This window comes from Manacus candei, unplaced genomic scaffold, assembly GCF_025592945.1.
Source record: "Manacus candei isolate 608988 ecotype Guabito, Panama unplaced genomic scaffold, ASM2559294v1 h1tg000025l, whole genome shotgun sequence".
Taxonomy (NCBI): Eukaryota; Metazoa; Chordata; class Aves; order Passeriformes; family Pipridae; genus Manacus; species Manacus candei.
In genome coordinates this window covers 10,482,240-10,497,191 of record NW_026138073.1, presented here as the reverse complement: position 1 = coordinate 10,497,191, position 14,952 = coordinate 10,482,240, and the positions used below count along the sequence as shown (strand labels likewise).

Genomic DNA, 14,952 nt, shown 5'->3' with positions numbered 1-14,952 from the left:
GTGAACCCAAGCTATGAAGAGCTTGCACATTTCCAAGAATTCACAAAATGCATCTCAGCTTTTCAATAACCTCTGTTTCACTTCTGGGAAATAAGTGGTTAGCAAGGATAGTTCAGAACAGAGCAATGGATATATAAATGTATAATTGATTGATATAGAGATTATGCCAGACAGAGACAGAGCTGTTCAAATGTCTTCAGTTTCTGTTGTCTATTTCTGTGATGTTACCACTGCAGCAAACTCTCAATTCTGTAATAAACTGGTATTTCTGAACAAAGGCCATTTCATATTATGCCTTTAGAAAAATGCATCTTTAGTACAATTTAGTCCTGATTTTTATTTTGGTTTTGGTAATAGAAATTATTCTATAGTGTCATTTTTTATACATATTCCCTGATACAGTTGGGAAATTTCCCAAAACATACTAAAGATAGCACTGTGGTTTTCTGCATCACTGCTCAAAATCAAAGCATTCATGGGCAGAATAAAGAAAAATTTCTTCCTATATAAGCATTTTTCTTCTGTTGCCTGAATCCAGTCTCTTGATAATCAGCAATTAGAGAAAAGAACTATAACAATCAAATGGGAGTTTTCACTTACAGAAATTCAAGCTATTTATTGCACAAGTTATTCAGACACATAAAGCTGTTTGAAAACCTCTCAGTAAATGAAAGAAGCTGCTATTTCTGAAAGCTGAAATTGTATTAATAGATATTCCAAAGAGTCTAAAGAAGAACACAATCCATTTGGGACTGATTTGGTCTTCTGAGAAACCAGGAAGAGTAAATAGGGGGATTTAAGGAACTTCCCCTCTGTGAAAATGTATCACTCTTTTTCAACTGATATCCAGTCTCCAAACTGTGACTGTTCACACTTTACAAGCCGAAAGACCAAGGCAGAGGCTAGGAAATGATAAACTATGATCATTTCCACAACCAGGGGCTCCAGCTCTCATTTCCTTAACCCTTTGCTTGCAGACATGGAGCTAAATACTCAATTCCTGGGCCTCAGGAACAGAAATAATCATAGAATAGAATCACAAGATCATTAAGGTTGGAAAAGACCTTCAAGATTATCGAGTCCAAACGTTGACCAAACACCACCACGCCAACTGAACCACAGCACTAAGTGCCATGTTGAACACTTTCAGGGATGGTGACTCCACCACTTCCCTGGGCAGCCATTCCAATGCCTGACCACCCTTTCAGTGAAGAAATTCTTTCTGAGATGAATAATGGATAGAAAACCCAGCAAGCCCAGGGGGACCTCTCACAACACAGCATTTTCCTTCATTTTCCAAGGGAGTTCAAACCAGCATCTGATTTGAACTCCAGCAAGCTGCCTGCTCAGAACACCTGCTCATGTGTCTGCATTGCAGCCAGACATCCTGGCAGTGTCCAGGGACAGGTTGGACGGGGCTTGGAGCAACCTGGTCTAGTGGAAGATGTCCCTGCTCATGGCAGGGGGTTGGAACCAGAGGATCTTTAGTGTCCGTTCCAACCCAAACCGTTCAATGATTCCACGACCCCTCCCGTGCCTGTGTGCTGTCGGCTGCCGCCTGGCAACGGGAGCGCGGGTTTCCATGGAACCGCAAACAGAGCCGGCGGCGCCTCTGCCCCGTCCCGCTCCGACCGCGGCTTCCCGGGGAGAGGAGCCCGCAGGATCCCCCCTTTGGGTGAGAAACCAAAAAATACAGGGGAGGGGCAATCGCAGCAACTTCTTTGCGGTTTGTGACATCAGATACTGTGTCTCAGTCGGACTAGCGGAGGTGCTGGCCCGTGTCCCCGAGAAACCACACGCACTCACCGCCTGCTTCTCCATGGATGGTGGGGGGGGTGTGCCAGGGACAGATGTGTCCCATCCACACACCCACCTGTGTGACATGACCTGCTCTGCAGCGATGGTGTCATCTAAATCATCTGAGTGTATAAAACACACTCACCCAATGCTTTGGGAACATGGTGGATGGATTTACTGCATTATTTTTTAGAACTATCTGCATGTTTACTTTGGCATTTTAGATTTTTCTTTTTTTTTTTTGCACAGCAGCTTGATGCAAGGGAAAAACACTGAATAAAGGTTTTGGTATATTAAAACCATGAATGCCTTATCTATTGATTCCCATGCTACTGGCCACTGGCATGTAGCTACTGGAACATAAAAATGTCAGAGGAACTAATATATGCCAAATGATTCTAGCAATAAAGCATTTTTATTTGCATTATTGAGCTTAATAATTATAGTTAGCACAGTTAGTGCTTCTGTAGCTTTTGGCATTATTTCCAAAGTGATGTGCAAAAAAACCTATTAAAAACCAAAACAACCTCAGACTAAAAGTACCTTAATAAAATTAATATTTATAAGTTAATCTTAAAAACAGTTTCCTACATTTAGCTAAAATTATATTATAAAGCACTTTTTATCTCTGAGGATTGCACTGATAATTATTTGCCGTATGCCAGTATCCTCTGTCTAATCCTGCTTTTCAGTCTTATTCCCTGTAGCAGGAGTTTAAATCAACCACAGGAACAAGAAAATTTTTATGAGAAGGTTTTCAGATCAGAGAAATCAAGGTGTGCACTGAGGGCGGAGCCTCCAGGTGTTTGCTGCAACTGCTCTGCAGGTTTCACAAACTCTATTCGACCGAATGCCTCGGGTGTTTGACTGCCTTCCCACCCCTGCCCTGGTGGGGCTTTCTCCAAAACTCACATCATCAGCAGGGGTGATGTTGTTCCAGGATGTAGATGGGAGACCCCTAGAGAAAAATATCCCCTTACATTGAGCAAAGTTCAGAGAGACTTGAAATCTGAGTAACCAGTCAAGGAGGCTTTGGGAAAAGGTACTTCAAGAACTGAAAAGGAGAGAGAAAACATTTGGGATATATTCAAACAGCCTAAATTCTATCTCAGCCTCTGTGTCTCACCAGCAGTGAAAGTTTGACACCTCCAAAGAATTGGATACTAATTGGGCAGCTGCAGAAACACAGCCAATAGGAAACACAAAGCACCAAGGACGTACACGGAAATTAGGCCAGATGAGTTTAGCTCAATATACATAAAAACTGGAGGCTGTTCAGAGCAAAAACTGATGCTTTAAAATAGCCTTAAAACTAGTGCAAGAGGAAGAAGATATTTTCTACAGTTCTTATATCAGTGCAGATCAGGAATGGTGCCAGCAGCAGAATTGCATCAATTGAACTAATACCTCACTGCGCCCAGCTCGCTGCCTTTGGTGATTAAAGGATAACTTTAACAATGGTCTATCTGTGCTTTGCAAATGAGATCATTTCAATTATGCCTTTTCCCTTAGGACCCATAGCAAAACTACAAAAGAGACTGGAGTCAGAGAACAAAAAACTAACCTTCACCAATTTGCCAACCTAAAAGGAAACACAGCGGAGTTCATACAACATGTCTGTGCTGTCCAACAATCATTCCACCTCATCGCAAGAAACCCACAATGCTGAAACAATTCCTGGTAAGAGCTTTAAGGAGTAAAAAATGTAGCTTGGAACTAGTGACAGGAGAATGAAAAAGCATGGGTGTGGGTCTGAACTGGTGACTGGGTGGAAAAAGAGACGAGGTACTTGGGTTGCTTGTCACCTCCAAAGTGTTTTGTCATTCATTTCCCTTCAGTGTGTGTGTAAGGAAGACTGTGTTTCACCCAACTTTCACATAAGCCAGGGATGAGCATCTCTTTTGGGGGTCAGAGCACAAATGTTTTGCAGTTTAATGAAGCTTTTTGTTAATTCCTACAGACATTAAAGGCTCAGTGGTTAAGATCCAGAAAGCCCCTAGGCCTACCACTGCTGTAAAACTTACCACATCAGTTACTGGCAGGTCCCAACTGATTGACTTGTTTATGGTTTTCTTTGGGCCAGGGTCAAGGACAGCATCTCAACACACAGCATCAACATCTAAAAGTCTCTCTTCCAGCCCTGCAATGGAAACCCGCCTTGTGCTGTCAGGTAAGGACACAATGCTCCAGCAGCCTTCCCTTGTTCAGTCAAAGGAGAGGTCTGCAGTCAAATTCTTCTGCCCACAAAGAGATGAGGTGGGTAAAACAGCTGCAGACCTACCAAAAACCCTGTCTGAAATCCTCAGCTGATCATTAGATATGGTCAAGTGACATAAACCATGCAGAGGTCTCAGTTATATCAGTGGATTCTCATAAGCCCTATCCAGCTCCCTGCTCCAGCTGGGAGCACAGCTGCCCACCCTCCAGGCGTGATGCAGCAGATCACACTCCCTTTGCACTGAGTCCTGATATTCTGCTTCACGTCTTCTACATCCTCATCCATTTGTTTTTTGCAGAAAGCTCTGACGAGGATGAAGAAAACCCAACGAAAAATCCATTTACAATCCCATCAGATGCTGATATTTTTGCACTAAGGGACAAGGAAATCAAAAAGGCAAAGGCGGTGTGTATACATGCTCTAGGCCAATGTATTTAACAAGCACTTACTAGGGCAGGCAACCAACCAATGAATACCAAATTTTAGTGCATGAGAGATCAAAAGATCACTTCATGAGAAACCTGGGGATGTTCAGCCCAGAGAGGAAAAGGCTCTGGGAGACCTGATTGCAGTCTTTCAGTACTCAGAGGGTGCTTATCAAAAAAAGAATAGCAACTTTTTACAGAAACAGATAGTGAAAGAACCAGGGGGAATTATTTTAAACGTAAAGAGAAGAGATATAGATTAGATGTGAGGAAGAAATTCTTTACTCAGAGGGTAGTGAGGCACTGGAACAGGTTGCTCAAAGAAGTTGTGGTTGCACCATCCCTGGAAGTGTCCAAGGCCAGGTTGGATGGGGCTTTGAGCAAGCTGGTCTAGTGGAAGGTGTCCCTGCCCATGGCAGAGGTGTTGGAACTAGTTTATCTTTAAGGTCCCTTCCAAGCCAAGTCATTCTGTGATTCTCTGGTCTGACTGTTGCACATGGTCACACAGCCTGGCAGTAGTGCAGAAAGAAGCAAGAGGTCTTTGTTTCTAAAGCACAGTGGGAGGGATCCAAACAAGCTTTAGCAAGGCCTCCTCACCTCACACTGATGACTGATACAGTCTGGTTCTTGCTTGGGTTGAAGGTCACTATATAAGTACAGGGAAGAACTTGGGAAGAAGTGCACTAAGGGTGTCTGCTGAGGGATGTCCTCAGCATAACCCATGGCCAAACTGTGCAGACAGCAATGAATTACACTTCAGTCCATAAGAAAACACTGAGCAGGAACAACTTTTTGTCCTCCAGAAAGGTCTAGAGTGGGTTTGAAAAGATCCTCTCAATCTGAACTTGGTGGTTTATGTGCCATTGGGAAAATTGGACTGAGCTGGTTAAGTGTGGGCTGTCCTGTTGTTCCCTTTAACTAGGGGACTTACAGGATGAATCTCAGAAAATTTCCGTTCACTCAGAGGAATAATCCAGGAAGGAAAAATGAGGACACTGAGTAGGTACAAATTAGCACAGCTGGTGGATGGATGCAGAATACAAATCAACACACTAATGAGAACAAGAGCTAAGGAATTTAGCTTTTCAGTTGCCTCAAGAGAGAATATCACTAGGATTAGTCAGAAAAACCAGGCAAACATGCATCATCAGAATATCAGCAGTCTGCAAATTTCTAGACTGTGAATAGCTACTCACGACTTTAAAAACCACAGCAAACAAAGCACACAATCAAACTGTCCACGTATCTGACTTCCCACAGGAACATGAAAGGAAGAAGACCTTGAAAGTCCATGAGAAAACTACTTACTCCACTAAAATAAAAGAAAAAAGTGGGTTGATGAAAGCTCTGAAAAAGGAGGAAGAAGAGGAGAGCAGAAAACAGCCAACAAGTGAAGAGAGACTGAAAGTTCTTCAGGAGATTCTCTCACGGAAGTTAGGCATGCAAAAAGGTGCAGAACAGTCTCTGTCTTTGCAGTGGTGCTGCTCAGCTGGGAAACAGCCTAAGGCAAAGAAGGGATGGGAGGAGCAGTTGGCCCTGGCTGACTTTGGTGAGGTCTTGCAGACACAATAGTTGGCTGCATCTTGCCAACCTCTGTGTGGCTGAACCATCTCCATCTCATGCATTTACATACAGAGCACGTGGCACCCCCTCCACGGTAGCCTGGGTTCCACTGTCCTTCACAGTATCTGGGAGCTCTCAGAATCTGCTGGGAGCCACCTGAGTTTGCAGGACCTTCTGTAATAGAAACATTTCTACTAAGCTGACCTAAAGTTGGATTTTAGTGGGTACAGGCCTAAATTTTCTACCTCTGACATGAGCAGTAGCTTTCCCATTAATGTCTAGAGCACAAGGACCAGATTCTCAGCTCCATTCCATCTGAATTTACTCCATGAAACTGATCCTAAACAAGGATTTCATACTCCATATAAAACCGATCCTAAACAAGGTAAAAACTGTAATACAATAACCAGTATTGCTGACTCCAATGCCAACCAGATCCATGCTCATGGTAGCCCACATATTCACTGTGTTTTGCCTTTGCCATATTTTCCCCTTTAGTCTAAGCAACTTTACATTCTAATTTCAGACTACGCATTAGAAAGGGAGACCTTCCATGGCTACCTAAATGACAGAAGAGAGATCTTTTTTCTTGAGGTACTTTGCTTTTAGAATGTTACTTTCTCTTCATTTAATTACTCTTCTCTGTGTTGCTTTGTTTTGGTGTTTTTTCCCCTGAGATGCACTGCCTATAGATGTTTCCAAGGAGGCACACATCAGACCTCATGGATTGACTGTCCAGGTCCTGTGTTACAGACACTAATAGTCTGTAGCCCAGCAATTCCCAATCAAGAAATAAAGGAGCATATGTCATTTGCATCATTCCATAGCCACCCTGCAACTATTTCAGTTGTTAGAAGCACAGATACCCTGGCCTTTTGACTCCTGCTGTTCCATACATAAATTGTAGCTGGGAGCCATTCTGAACTCAAAATAAGGGGGTGGAGTAACTGTGCTGGAATATCCCCATTATTCATCTCTATTTTTGTGCTGTAACAAAACTGAATCAATCAATCTTTGTCAGCCAGGAGCTAACACAGTGCTGGGACTTCTGGTTTCTGTCTTTAGTTTCACTGCTTCTTTGTTATGTTCCTTCTGAAATAACCTCTGGCCTCTATATACCTCTATGCATTAAGACACACACCTTGGTTTTAAGTCCTTACCCTCTCTGCCAACAACTATCATGTAATATAGTAACCAAGAACAAAGCTTAACCAAAGTACCTTTAAAATCAACCAACCAATGCGACTGTGTTGCCTTTGTGGTTCATTTCAGTATGCCATGGCAGTGAAGCGAGATGAAATTAAAAAGATGGAGGACATAGCAAAGAATGAGGAAAAAAAACTGGAAAAGGCTGAGAAAAGGATGGAGAAGGATGCTGCCATGTTTGAGGAGTTCCTGCAGGAGAACCAAAATAACTCTGTCAAAGCCCTGAAAATGTAAGGAACGTTGAACCGTGTGCTCTTTCGTGCTGGACACAGGAGATTTTCTGCTTGACCCTCCTGCAGGGTTTTTGGCTATGAAACACTCCTGATTTTCCCAGAGTTACAGTCCTGGTGGCACTTTCTCCCCACACATTCAGTAAAAGAGAGGAAGGAGAACAACAGCCAGGGAATACTCTCATTGCAAAAGCCCTTGATCTGGTGGCAGCAAGAAACCTACTGCTGGCCCCACCACTTCCATTCTTCTCACAGCACCCTTACTAGGGGGAGATGCCTCTGCCCAACTCCTCAAGGCAGGAACAGTCCCCTCAGTGAAGGAGGCTGAGCACTTTGGCCCATTACAAGTATCACCAGGGCAGAGCAGCAACTGATGCTCAGCAGCAGCCAAATTAGGGAGATCTAAACACTGGGATGCCATACTCCTTGCCAAGAGAAGTAGGGCCTTGAGGCAGGACACAGACATCACCTGGGATACACCCATAACACAGACTTCTAGTGCTTGTATCACATCTTTTTTGCTGTTTCATATGCACCTCAATTCACTACTCACTACTAAATTGTTTAATGTCTTATATTTATGCATTCTTTCCTAGGGCCAAAGAAGAAACCTCAGCAAAGAGAAAGAAAATAATGGAGCTCCGGGCAATCAATTCCCAAATAACAAAGGTCCAAGGGTAATAGTTGCTCATTATTCCTGCTTGGCCTTTAACAGCCCTTGCACTGGTGTACTTTCACAGTCCTTGGGGGTGAAAGATTTCCAAAAATGTTCCATTTTAAGAGTCAAAATATTTTGGCTTTTGTTTTCCAGATGCTGGCTTTGTTTCTAAAACAACTTGACTAGTTTTTATCAATATTGTTAAGAAGTGTAAACATTCCAAAACCAAAATCAAATGCTTAGTATCAGATTAAAAACCAAACAAAACTAAGCAATGCATTTTAATGGGCACCCATGGAAAGACAAAAGAAATAACTGTAATAACCATTATGAGTTGAGCTGGCAAAATTTCTCATTCCTTTTCAAGTAAAAATTCCAAAGTTAGCAAGCCCAGTGACATATCAAGGCTCTGGCCACAGAGATATGACCAGGCAGCTTCCACATGAGGAACCACAAAGAACACATGGGGCGGGTTCCCATTTGTTTTTGCATGTCCATGAAAATATGTGCCCTCTTGTCCCTTCTCTGGGTTAAGCTGAATATCAAGAGCAAGAAAGAAGGTGTTCAAGCAGAGGCTTTCCTCCCTGCTAACAAACTTTGTCCACTTCTCTCAATCCAGAGATATATCCAGAATTCAGGATACTCTGCAGGAGTACAAGATGTACAGGGACATCCTCTATCAGCTGTCTCCAAAAGAGTGGCAGAAGGAACACGGAAAAAAGCACAAAAAGGATAAGGATTTGAAAACAGAATCCAGAGCTAATGAAGGGAGTGCCTCATCTGCCCCTGGGGCAGAGCAGGGTGAGTGCCATGAGTGCCAGGGAAGTGCTGCCTGCTCCTCTTTGGGACAGCCCCAGGCTTTGAGTACCTCCCTTCTTGTCTCCAGACCAGGGTGTGACAGCCAGGACTGCCCATACCGTCAGTTTTACAGATATGCCAAGCTCCCTGCTGTATTCAGAAAGTTTGGATTCCAGGTCACGTGATATCAGGCCACAGCTCAAACAGTTCCTGAAGCCTCTTTTAACAAGAGAACTGTAAGTACAAGACAATGCAAACAACACACTTAAATACTGCAGAGAGCACTCAGTTGACTCGAGTCAGCAGAGGGGAATCCTACTCCTCACCTTTGCTGCGGGCATACTGAGAGCTGGGGCTTATTGGAACAAATCCAAATACCAGTAGAAAGCCATCAGGTGTGCAAGTCAGTACCTATGTGCCTACTCCTACAGAGCTCTGTCCTTAAATCCTCTGCTGAGAGCCCTGCCCCAAGTGGGGCTGGCACTAAGATGATGCAAACAAAGGGTTTTTAACCCCTCCATGGCACAGGGTGACAGGTGCAAGTGAACAGGTGAACAGACAGGTGAACAGACTGCGCTGCAAAGAGCAGCCAGGCACCTCTTGCCCCCTCTTTCATCTCTTGTGCAGAGGAAGAAGCACTCAACAAGCTTCTCCCAGGGCAAGTAAAAACTGCAGTCTCCCCATGGTGGCTACACTGTGTCATTTAGGAGCAGTACCATGTCTCACAAAGAGCACAGGGCTTCTTCTACATTTGTGCTGCTGCTGCTGCTGCCTGAGCCTTTCTAGTAAGGCTCTTGCCTTTGCCTTCTCTTTGCCCAAGAGTCAAAACCTCCCAGTGAGTTTAAAGGCATTTGGATCAACACCATCAGTTCAGGCTCACGTGTCCTGTCCCAGTCCCACTGGGACAGCACAGCCTGGAGCAGCACAAAAGGCAGCTTGCTCAGGGCCTGTTTGTGCGACCCCTAGGTCCTACTGACACCCAAACAGGCCACAGCCATGGGGAGGCAAATGTGGGAATGTGCAAAGGACTGTAGAGGAGCAAACAGCAATAGCAAAAAACCCCAGTGTTCATAAGTCACTAACAAGGTCTCCGTGAGCTCTCATTTCTCTAAGGGCCTAATACACAAAATGCTTTTTCAGAAGTTCCTTGGAGGAAACAGAAAATGAAATCAGCTCGGATGAAGATGAGGTCAGAAGTCCTATGTTGAAATATTTACATTTTTGGTTTGTCCTGTGCCATTTATTGATATTACTAATTTCCCTCGCCTTATAACCATTTGTTATGGTACTGAGGAGTTACTGTAGCCACAAATTATAAACGTATGTTTATACATTCATAAAAGTTCATGTTTTGGCAATATGTATTATAAATAGTTTAGTTGAACTTTCCTCCTCCAGTTTCCAAAAACCTGCCATCATCTCTAAGCTTGTCATCCCCCAACCTGATATGACATCATATAATGGAAGATTTTTAAATTAGTGATTTATGTCTGAAATTGAAGCTTTCCTCTCACAGATGTTTGAATCACTTTTTACCCCCCAAAACACTACTTGTTTTGGGGGTGAGCTGCTGAGGCAGAGTAAAGCTACACACATGGCAGGAAGGTGGGAGACATTTGTAAATGGACAGCCACAGACCTCTCTTGATGGAAGAGTGTTTGAACAGCCAGGGCTGGTGCAGACCAACCTCCAGGTAGTTCAAGAGGCTGGAGAAGGAAAAACACTCATCACATGTGTTTTCCACCCTAGGAGCCTGAGTTGTATTTTACTCATCCCGAACAACTGCTGATTACTTTCATGAAGATGCAGGATGAGAACATATCCTTCATCAAGAATTCCCAGGATATTGAGGAAAAATGGAACAAGGTCCAGCACACTTTCATCACCACACACGAAAGCATGTAAGTGTGATCCTGCAAGAGATGGGAAGGGACCCCTCTGCCCACCACTAGCATCTCACTACCTGCAGATCACATGTAATGCTGTTCACACAGCACACAACAGAGACTGTTGTGAGCTCCCAGGAAAGTGTCCCATCTATGTTTAATTTAGAAGATAAGGCTTGAGTTTGGGACTAATTCCTTAGTCCTCAAGGTGCAGACTAGGGAACTGATGCATTTAGCACCCTGGAGTGGATATGAGACAGAAGCATTGTGTAATTCTCATAAAGGAAGATCAAAGGAAGAAACAAGGCAATTTCTGGAGTGATCCAGACCAGCACCTACAATGACTCAATGTAAAACCTTCTAAGAGGAAGACAGAAGGGAACCCAAGTGTCATTGTAATATACTATTTCAATGGCAGCTAGACACACATATTCCCATTCAAAGTGTAATTTATCCCCTTGTGAAAATTTTTAAATCTGGATCCCCCACTGACTATTAAAAAATCTTAGTTTAGCTAGGCTACTTTTTCCTTCCTCACGCTAGCACAGAAACTGTTATTCTAGAAAAAACAGAAGTTCTCAGGGCTGTAGGTGCAAATTTCCAAGAAAAGCTGAAGTGTTACCTCCATCTGCTGGCAGTAGAAGGGATGGGCCCAGGTTGGGGGGAACAGAAGAGCCCTGTGTTTCAGAGATGCCCTTTCCAAATACCTCCTCTCTCTTCTGGCCTAGGGAGAAGGAGTTAGCAGAGCTGAAACAGGAGGTAAACACCCTGCAGTCCGCTGTCGCCCAGGAAGAAGAGAGAATAGCAGAGCTGAAGCTCAGAGTCCACCTCTTTTCCTGTGGAGAACATGAAGCTGATGACCAGGTACATGCTGAGATCAAGGCAAGGGGGGTTCACATGGGTGTAAGTGGTTCCTCTCCACCAGCCATATCCATATCCCGGGAACAGAGCAGGCAGTGGGTTCACTGGGCAGGGATCAGCACTATTTCCCAGCAATGGAGCTATAGCAAGGGCAGGTTTAGGGCACTGCTGAGACAGCAAATGTGTCTGCTCCATGCAGCTGCTATGAGGTGAGAGCAGGGGCCATAAAGACACCTGGGCAGCCCAAACCTGCCCCAAGTCACAGCAAAGCTGGGAAGATGAGACCAACAGGAGAAAGGCTCAATAAAGCCATCTGTCCCAGCCACTGCTGCTAAGCCAACCGCAAATTAAAGTGTTTCCTTTACTGACTTCCTTTGGTTTTGGAGGGATATTATGGTTCTACTGGGCAGGACCCAGATGTGCCTCTTACATACCTCCTCTTACCTCTAGGACAAAATGCTCGCAAGCCTGAAGAAGAAGGTGCTAGAAGTCTATTCCCACTGCACTGGAGACAATGAGACAAACCTGAAGACAATAGAGATGCTAAAAGTAATAGAAAAACAGCTCAATGATTTACTGGATAACCTGGAGGGAATTCCATCATCACAGATAGAAAAGGCTCAGAAAGCCATGAGAAAGGAAAAGAGGGCAAGGTAAGGCAAGACCCTCTTCTGGAAAATACCTCTATTTTTAAATAGAGGTCAAAAAAAGACTCAAAAAGAGTCAAATCGACCCAAAAAACTGTAGCAGCAATCTGAAATCCCATGTGACCAATCCATACCATTTTTCTTCTGTAAGGGTTCCACATTCATAGAACTTGAGTCTCCTGAGCAGTGAGCAGCAGCCCACAGCTACATTAGAAAAGACCTGCAAGCTACATTGGAGAAGGGAAAAATTCAGAAGAATAAAAAACACCAAACTCACAAACAAACCAGACTCAATGATGAGAATCATAATTTTAAGAAGACTACTTACAATATTTAATCTGATTAAATAGAAAATTACTCCTTTTAAACTGATTAAATAGAAAATTACTCCTCTAGTTAACACACTCAAAGTCTGCCATGCCCTGATATTTTGTCAGGTATTCAATAGGTACATAAGGGTATTTCACAGCAATGACAGGTTTCAAATGTTTCTTCTACAAAACTCTTAAATTTGACTTGTTTTATTAAATAGTAGCCAATTAAAACAATCAATTCAGGTTCCAAGATAAGACACATTCCCTTTGGCCCAGTCACTTACATGGAATTTCCCCTCAAAAATTGCAAAGACAAATGAACTGCTGACCGTATCAGGCCATCTTCAGGTGAATGAGAACAGTCTGAGGATTTAAAGCCAGAGCAGTGATATTTCCCTCCTGCTTACTCTTTCTCTGTATCTTTATTCAGCTTTGGAGTAGAAAGGGTGTGGTGTTTCTTCCTGATGTTCTGTGAATGGGCCTGCACTCTTAAATTACAAAATAAGACACACATTTATTCTATGCTGGGGATAGAGGAGAATAATTCAGGGAAGATCCTGACACCACATACCCCACACCCCAAATAAAAACAAAACCAATCAAACTAAAAAAAAACCTTCAAAAAGCATTTAAAGTTTTCCTCAGGATCACAAGGTTAAGAATTCAGTTCAGTTACCTTCCCAGTAACAAACTCCAGCAAAGGCTGCACCCAAACCCCTGTGCTCTGGTGGTCCTACATGGTTACATGTAAGGTGTGATGTAAAATGTAATGTTAGATGTTCATGCTGTGTGTCAAAAGCACATCTGGTGTAGCTGCATGCTGGATTTAACTCATCCTTTATTTCCTCCCTTCAAAAGGCTCAGAGAGGAAAAGCTGAAACAGAAGCAGCAGCAGGAGGAAGAATTGAAAAGGGACATGGAAAGATTCCAGGCAACTGTAGAAAAAAAGGTAAGTGCAGTGATTCTCACCTCAATAGCCCACTTCAGGGAAGCTAGAGGTACCTGAATAGCAAGTGTTTAAGGGAATAGTGTTACTAGGGGCCTCCACAGCTGTGTGGGGTGGCACCAATAGCCAGGCATAGCACAATTTACAATTTACAGGAGTGATGTAACTTAAGCCACTGCTGGGAAGTCAGTCACAGCGCACACTCTTCCAGCTCAGTATCCTTCCATTGTCTTTCCCCTATCCTTCTCTCAACCACATGGCTCCCTCCATTACTTGCCAGTTCTCAGTAAGCTCATTTCAACTCAATAACTTGGCTGTATTAAACAAAGCAAGAACACTGGCAAATGAGGAACTGGGCATGAGCAAGACACACCTGACAACAGCAGCAAGACCCTCAGTCAGCTTCGCCATCCCATCAAACCACACCTTTTCTGACATGTGCCATATTATGCCAAACTGAGCTTCAGCCACAGCCCCTGCTGCACCTTCCACAGGCCAACACGGCAGCAAGGACACCCCAGCTCTGTCACACAGCAAAGCACTGACAGCATGGGTGACAGAGAACAGGTGCCATGAGAGAACAGAGGGTTCTGCAGGCTCCCGCTGATATTTCTTTGGACTTCCAACTTCCCCTGCTCTTCCTGAGACAGTACAAATGACAGTACAAATGAGTCAGAAACCAGCTGTAGGTACAACAGTACGTTGTAGCAGCTGAAGCACGAGCACACACATGGCCTTCAGGTGCTTCACATGCACTTTCTAATACAAAAAACACAGACACACTGCAGCCTGCCTAGAAAATAGAGAGCAAGGGGCCACGGCCCCTCATGAAACAGCTTTAGCCACGTGGTTCAGACACAGCACTGATTAACATAGCTCTTCTTCCTCCACAGAATGGCAGGAAGCTGGTGTTTCATTCCAACCCACCTGCCAGGAAGGAGAAGAAGACCACCCAAGAACAAATAGATAAGGAGAAGGAAGAACAAATGTATTATTTCTCTTGACAGCACAGCCTCAATCACAGCACATAGGGCTGAAGCTGCTCTAGAACTAGTCTTGTAGATCTACATTCTGTCTTTGCTCAGTTGAACAACTTCAGTCCCATGAAACTTCCTTCTTCTCCTATTCTAAGACTCCAGGGAAAATTTGCAACCTCTTTTCCTGCCCATTGATATTTTGCCTAAGAAAATAAATAAAAATTATCTTATTTTGCTTCTCAGGCTCCTGCTAAGCACCAATGCTTTTCTCATTCAGTGTTTAATGCCAGTAGCTCTATGCCTACAAACCCGAGCAGAGAGATCTATCACAGTCCTGGGTGACAACCTTTGTTAAGGCACAACTAAGTCAGGCACCTGCCAGACACTTAAGATAAATCACAAGATTGTTGAAGGGCTATAAAAAAC

The 14,952-nt window shown here is 43.7% G+C and overlaps 1 protein-coding gene across 2 annotated transcripts; it reads left to right on the top strand.

Annotated features, from left to right (window-relative positions):
• The first annotated feature begins 1,542 nt into the window (after positions 1 to 1,542).
• On the top strand, positions 1,543 to 14,750 carry CFAP100 (cilia and flagella associated protein 100). Of its 2 annotated transcripts, none has more exons than XM_051788888.1 (16): positions 1,543 to 1,675; positions 3,310 to 3,477; positions 3,881 to 3,967; positions 4,314 to 4,420; positions 5,701 to 5,890; positions 6,530 to 6,597; positions 7,276 to 7,439; positions 8,036 to 8,116; positions 8,717 to 8,898; positions 8,984 to 9,131; positions 10,036 to 10,084; positions 10,645 to 10,796; positions 11,510 to 11,645; positions 12,093 to 12,295; positions 13,462 to 13,561; positions 14,451 to 14,750. In XM_051788888.1, exons 2-16 carry the CDS (start codon positions 3,411 to 3,413, stop codon positions 14,517 to 14,519), a joined length of 1,803 nt encoding a protein of 600 aa, XP_051644848.1. In that variant the 5' UTR covers positions 1,543 to 1,675; positions 3,310 to 3,410; the 3' UTR covers positions 14,520 to 14,750. The 2 variants fall into 2 exon arrangements, with proteins under 2 accessions (XP_051644848.1, XP_051644847.1); XM_051788887.1 differs by having other exon boundaries at positions 1,544 to 1,675; positions 13,462 to 13,552; positions 14,443 to 14,749.
• The last annotated feature ends 202 nt before the right edge of the window (positions 14,751 to 14,952 follow it).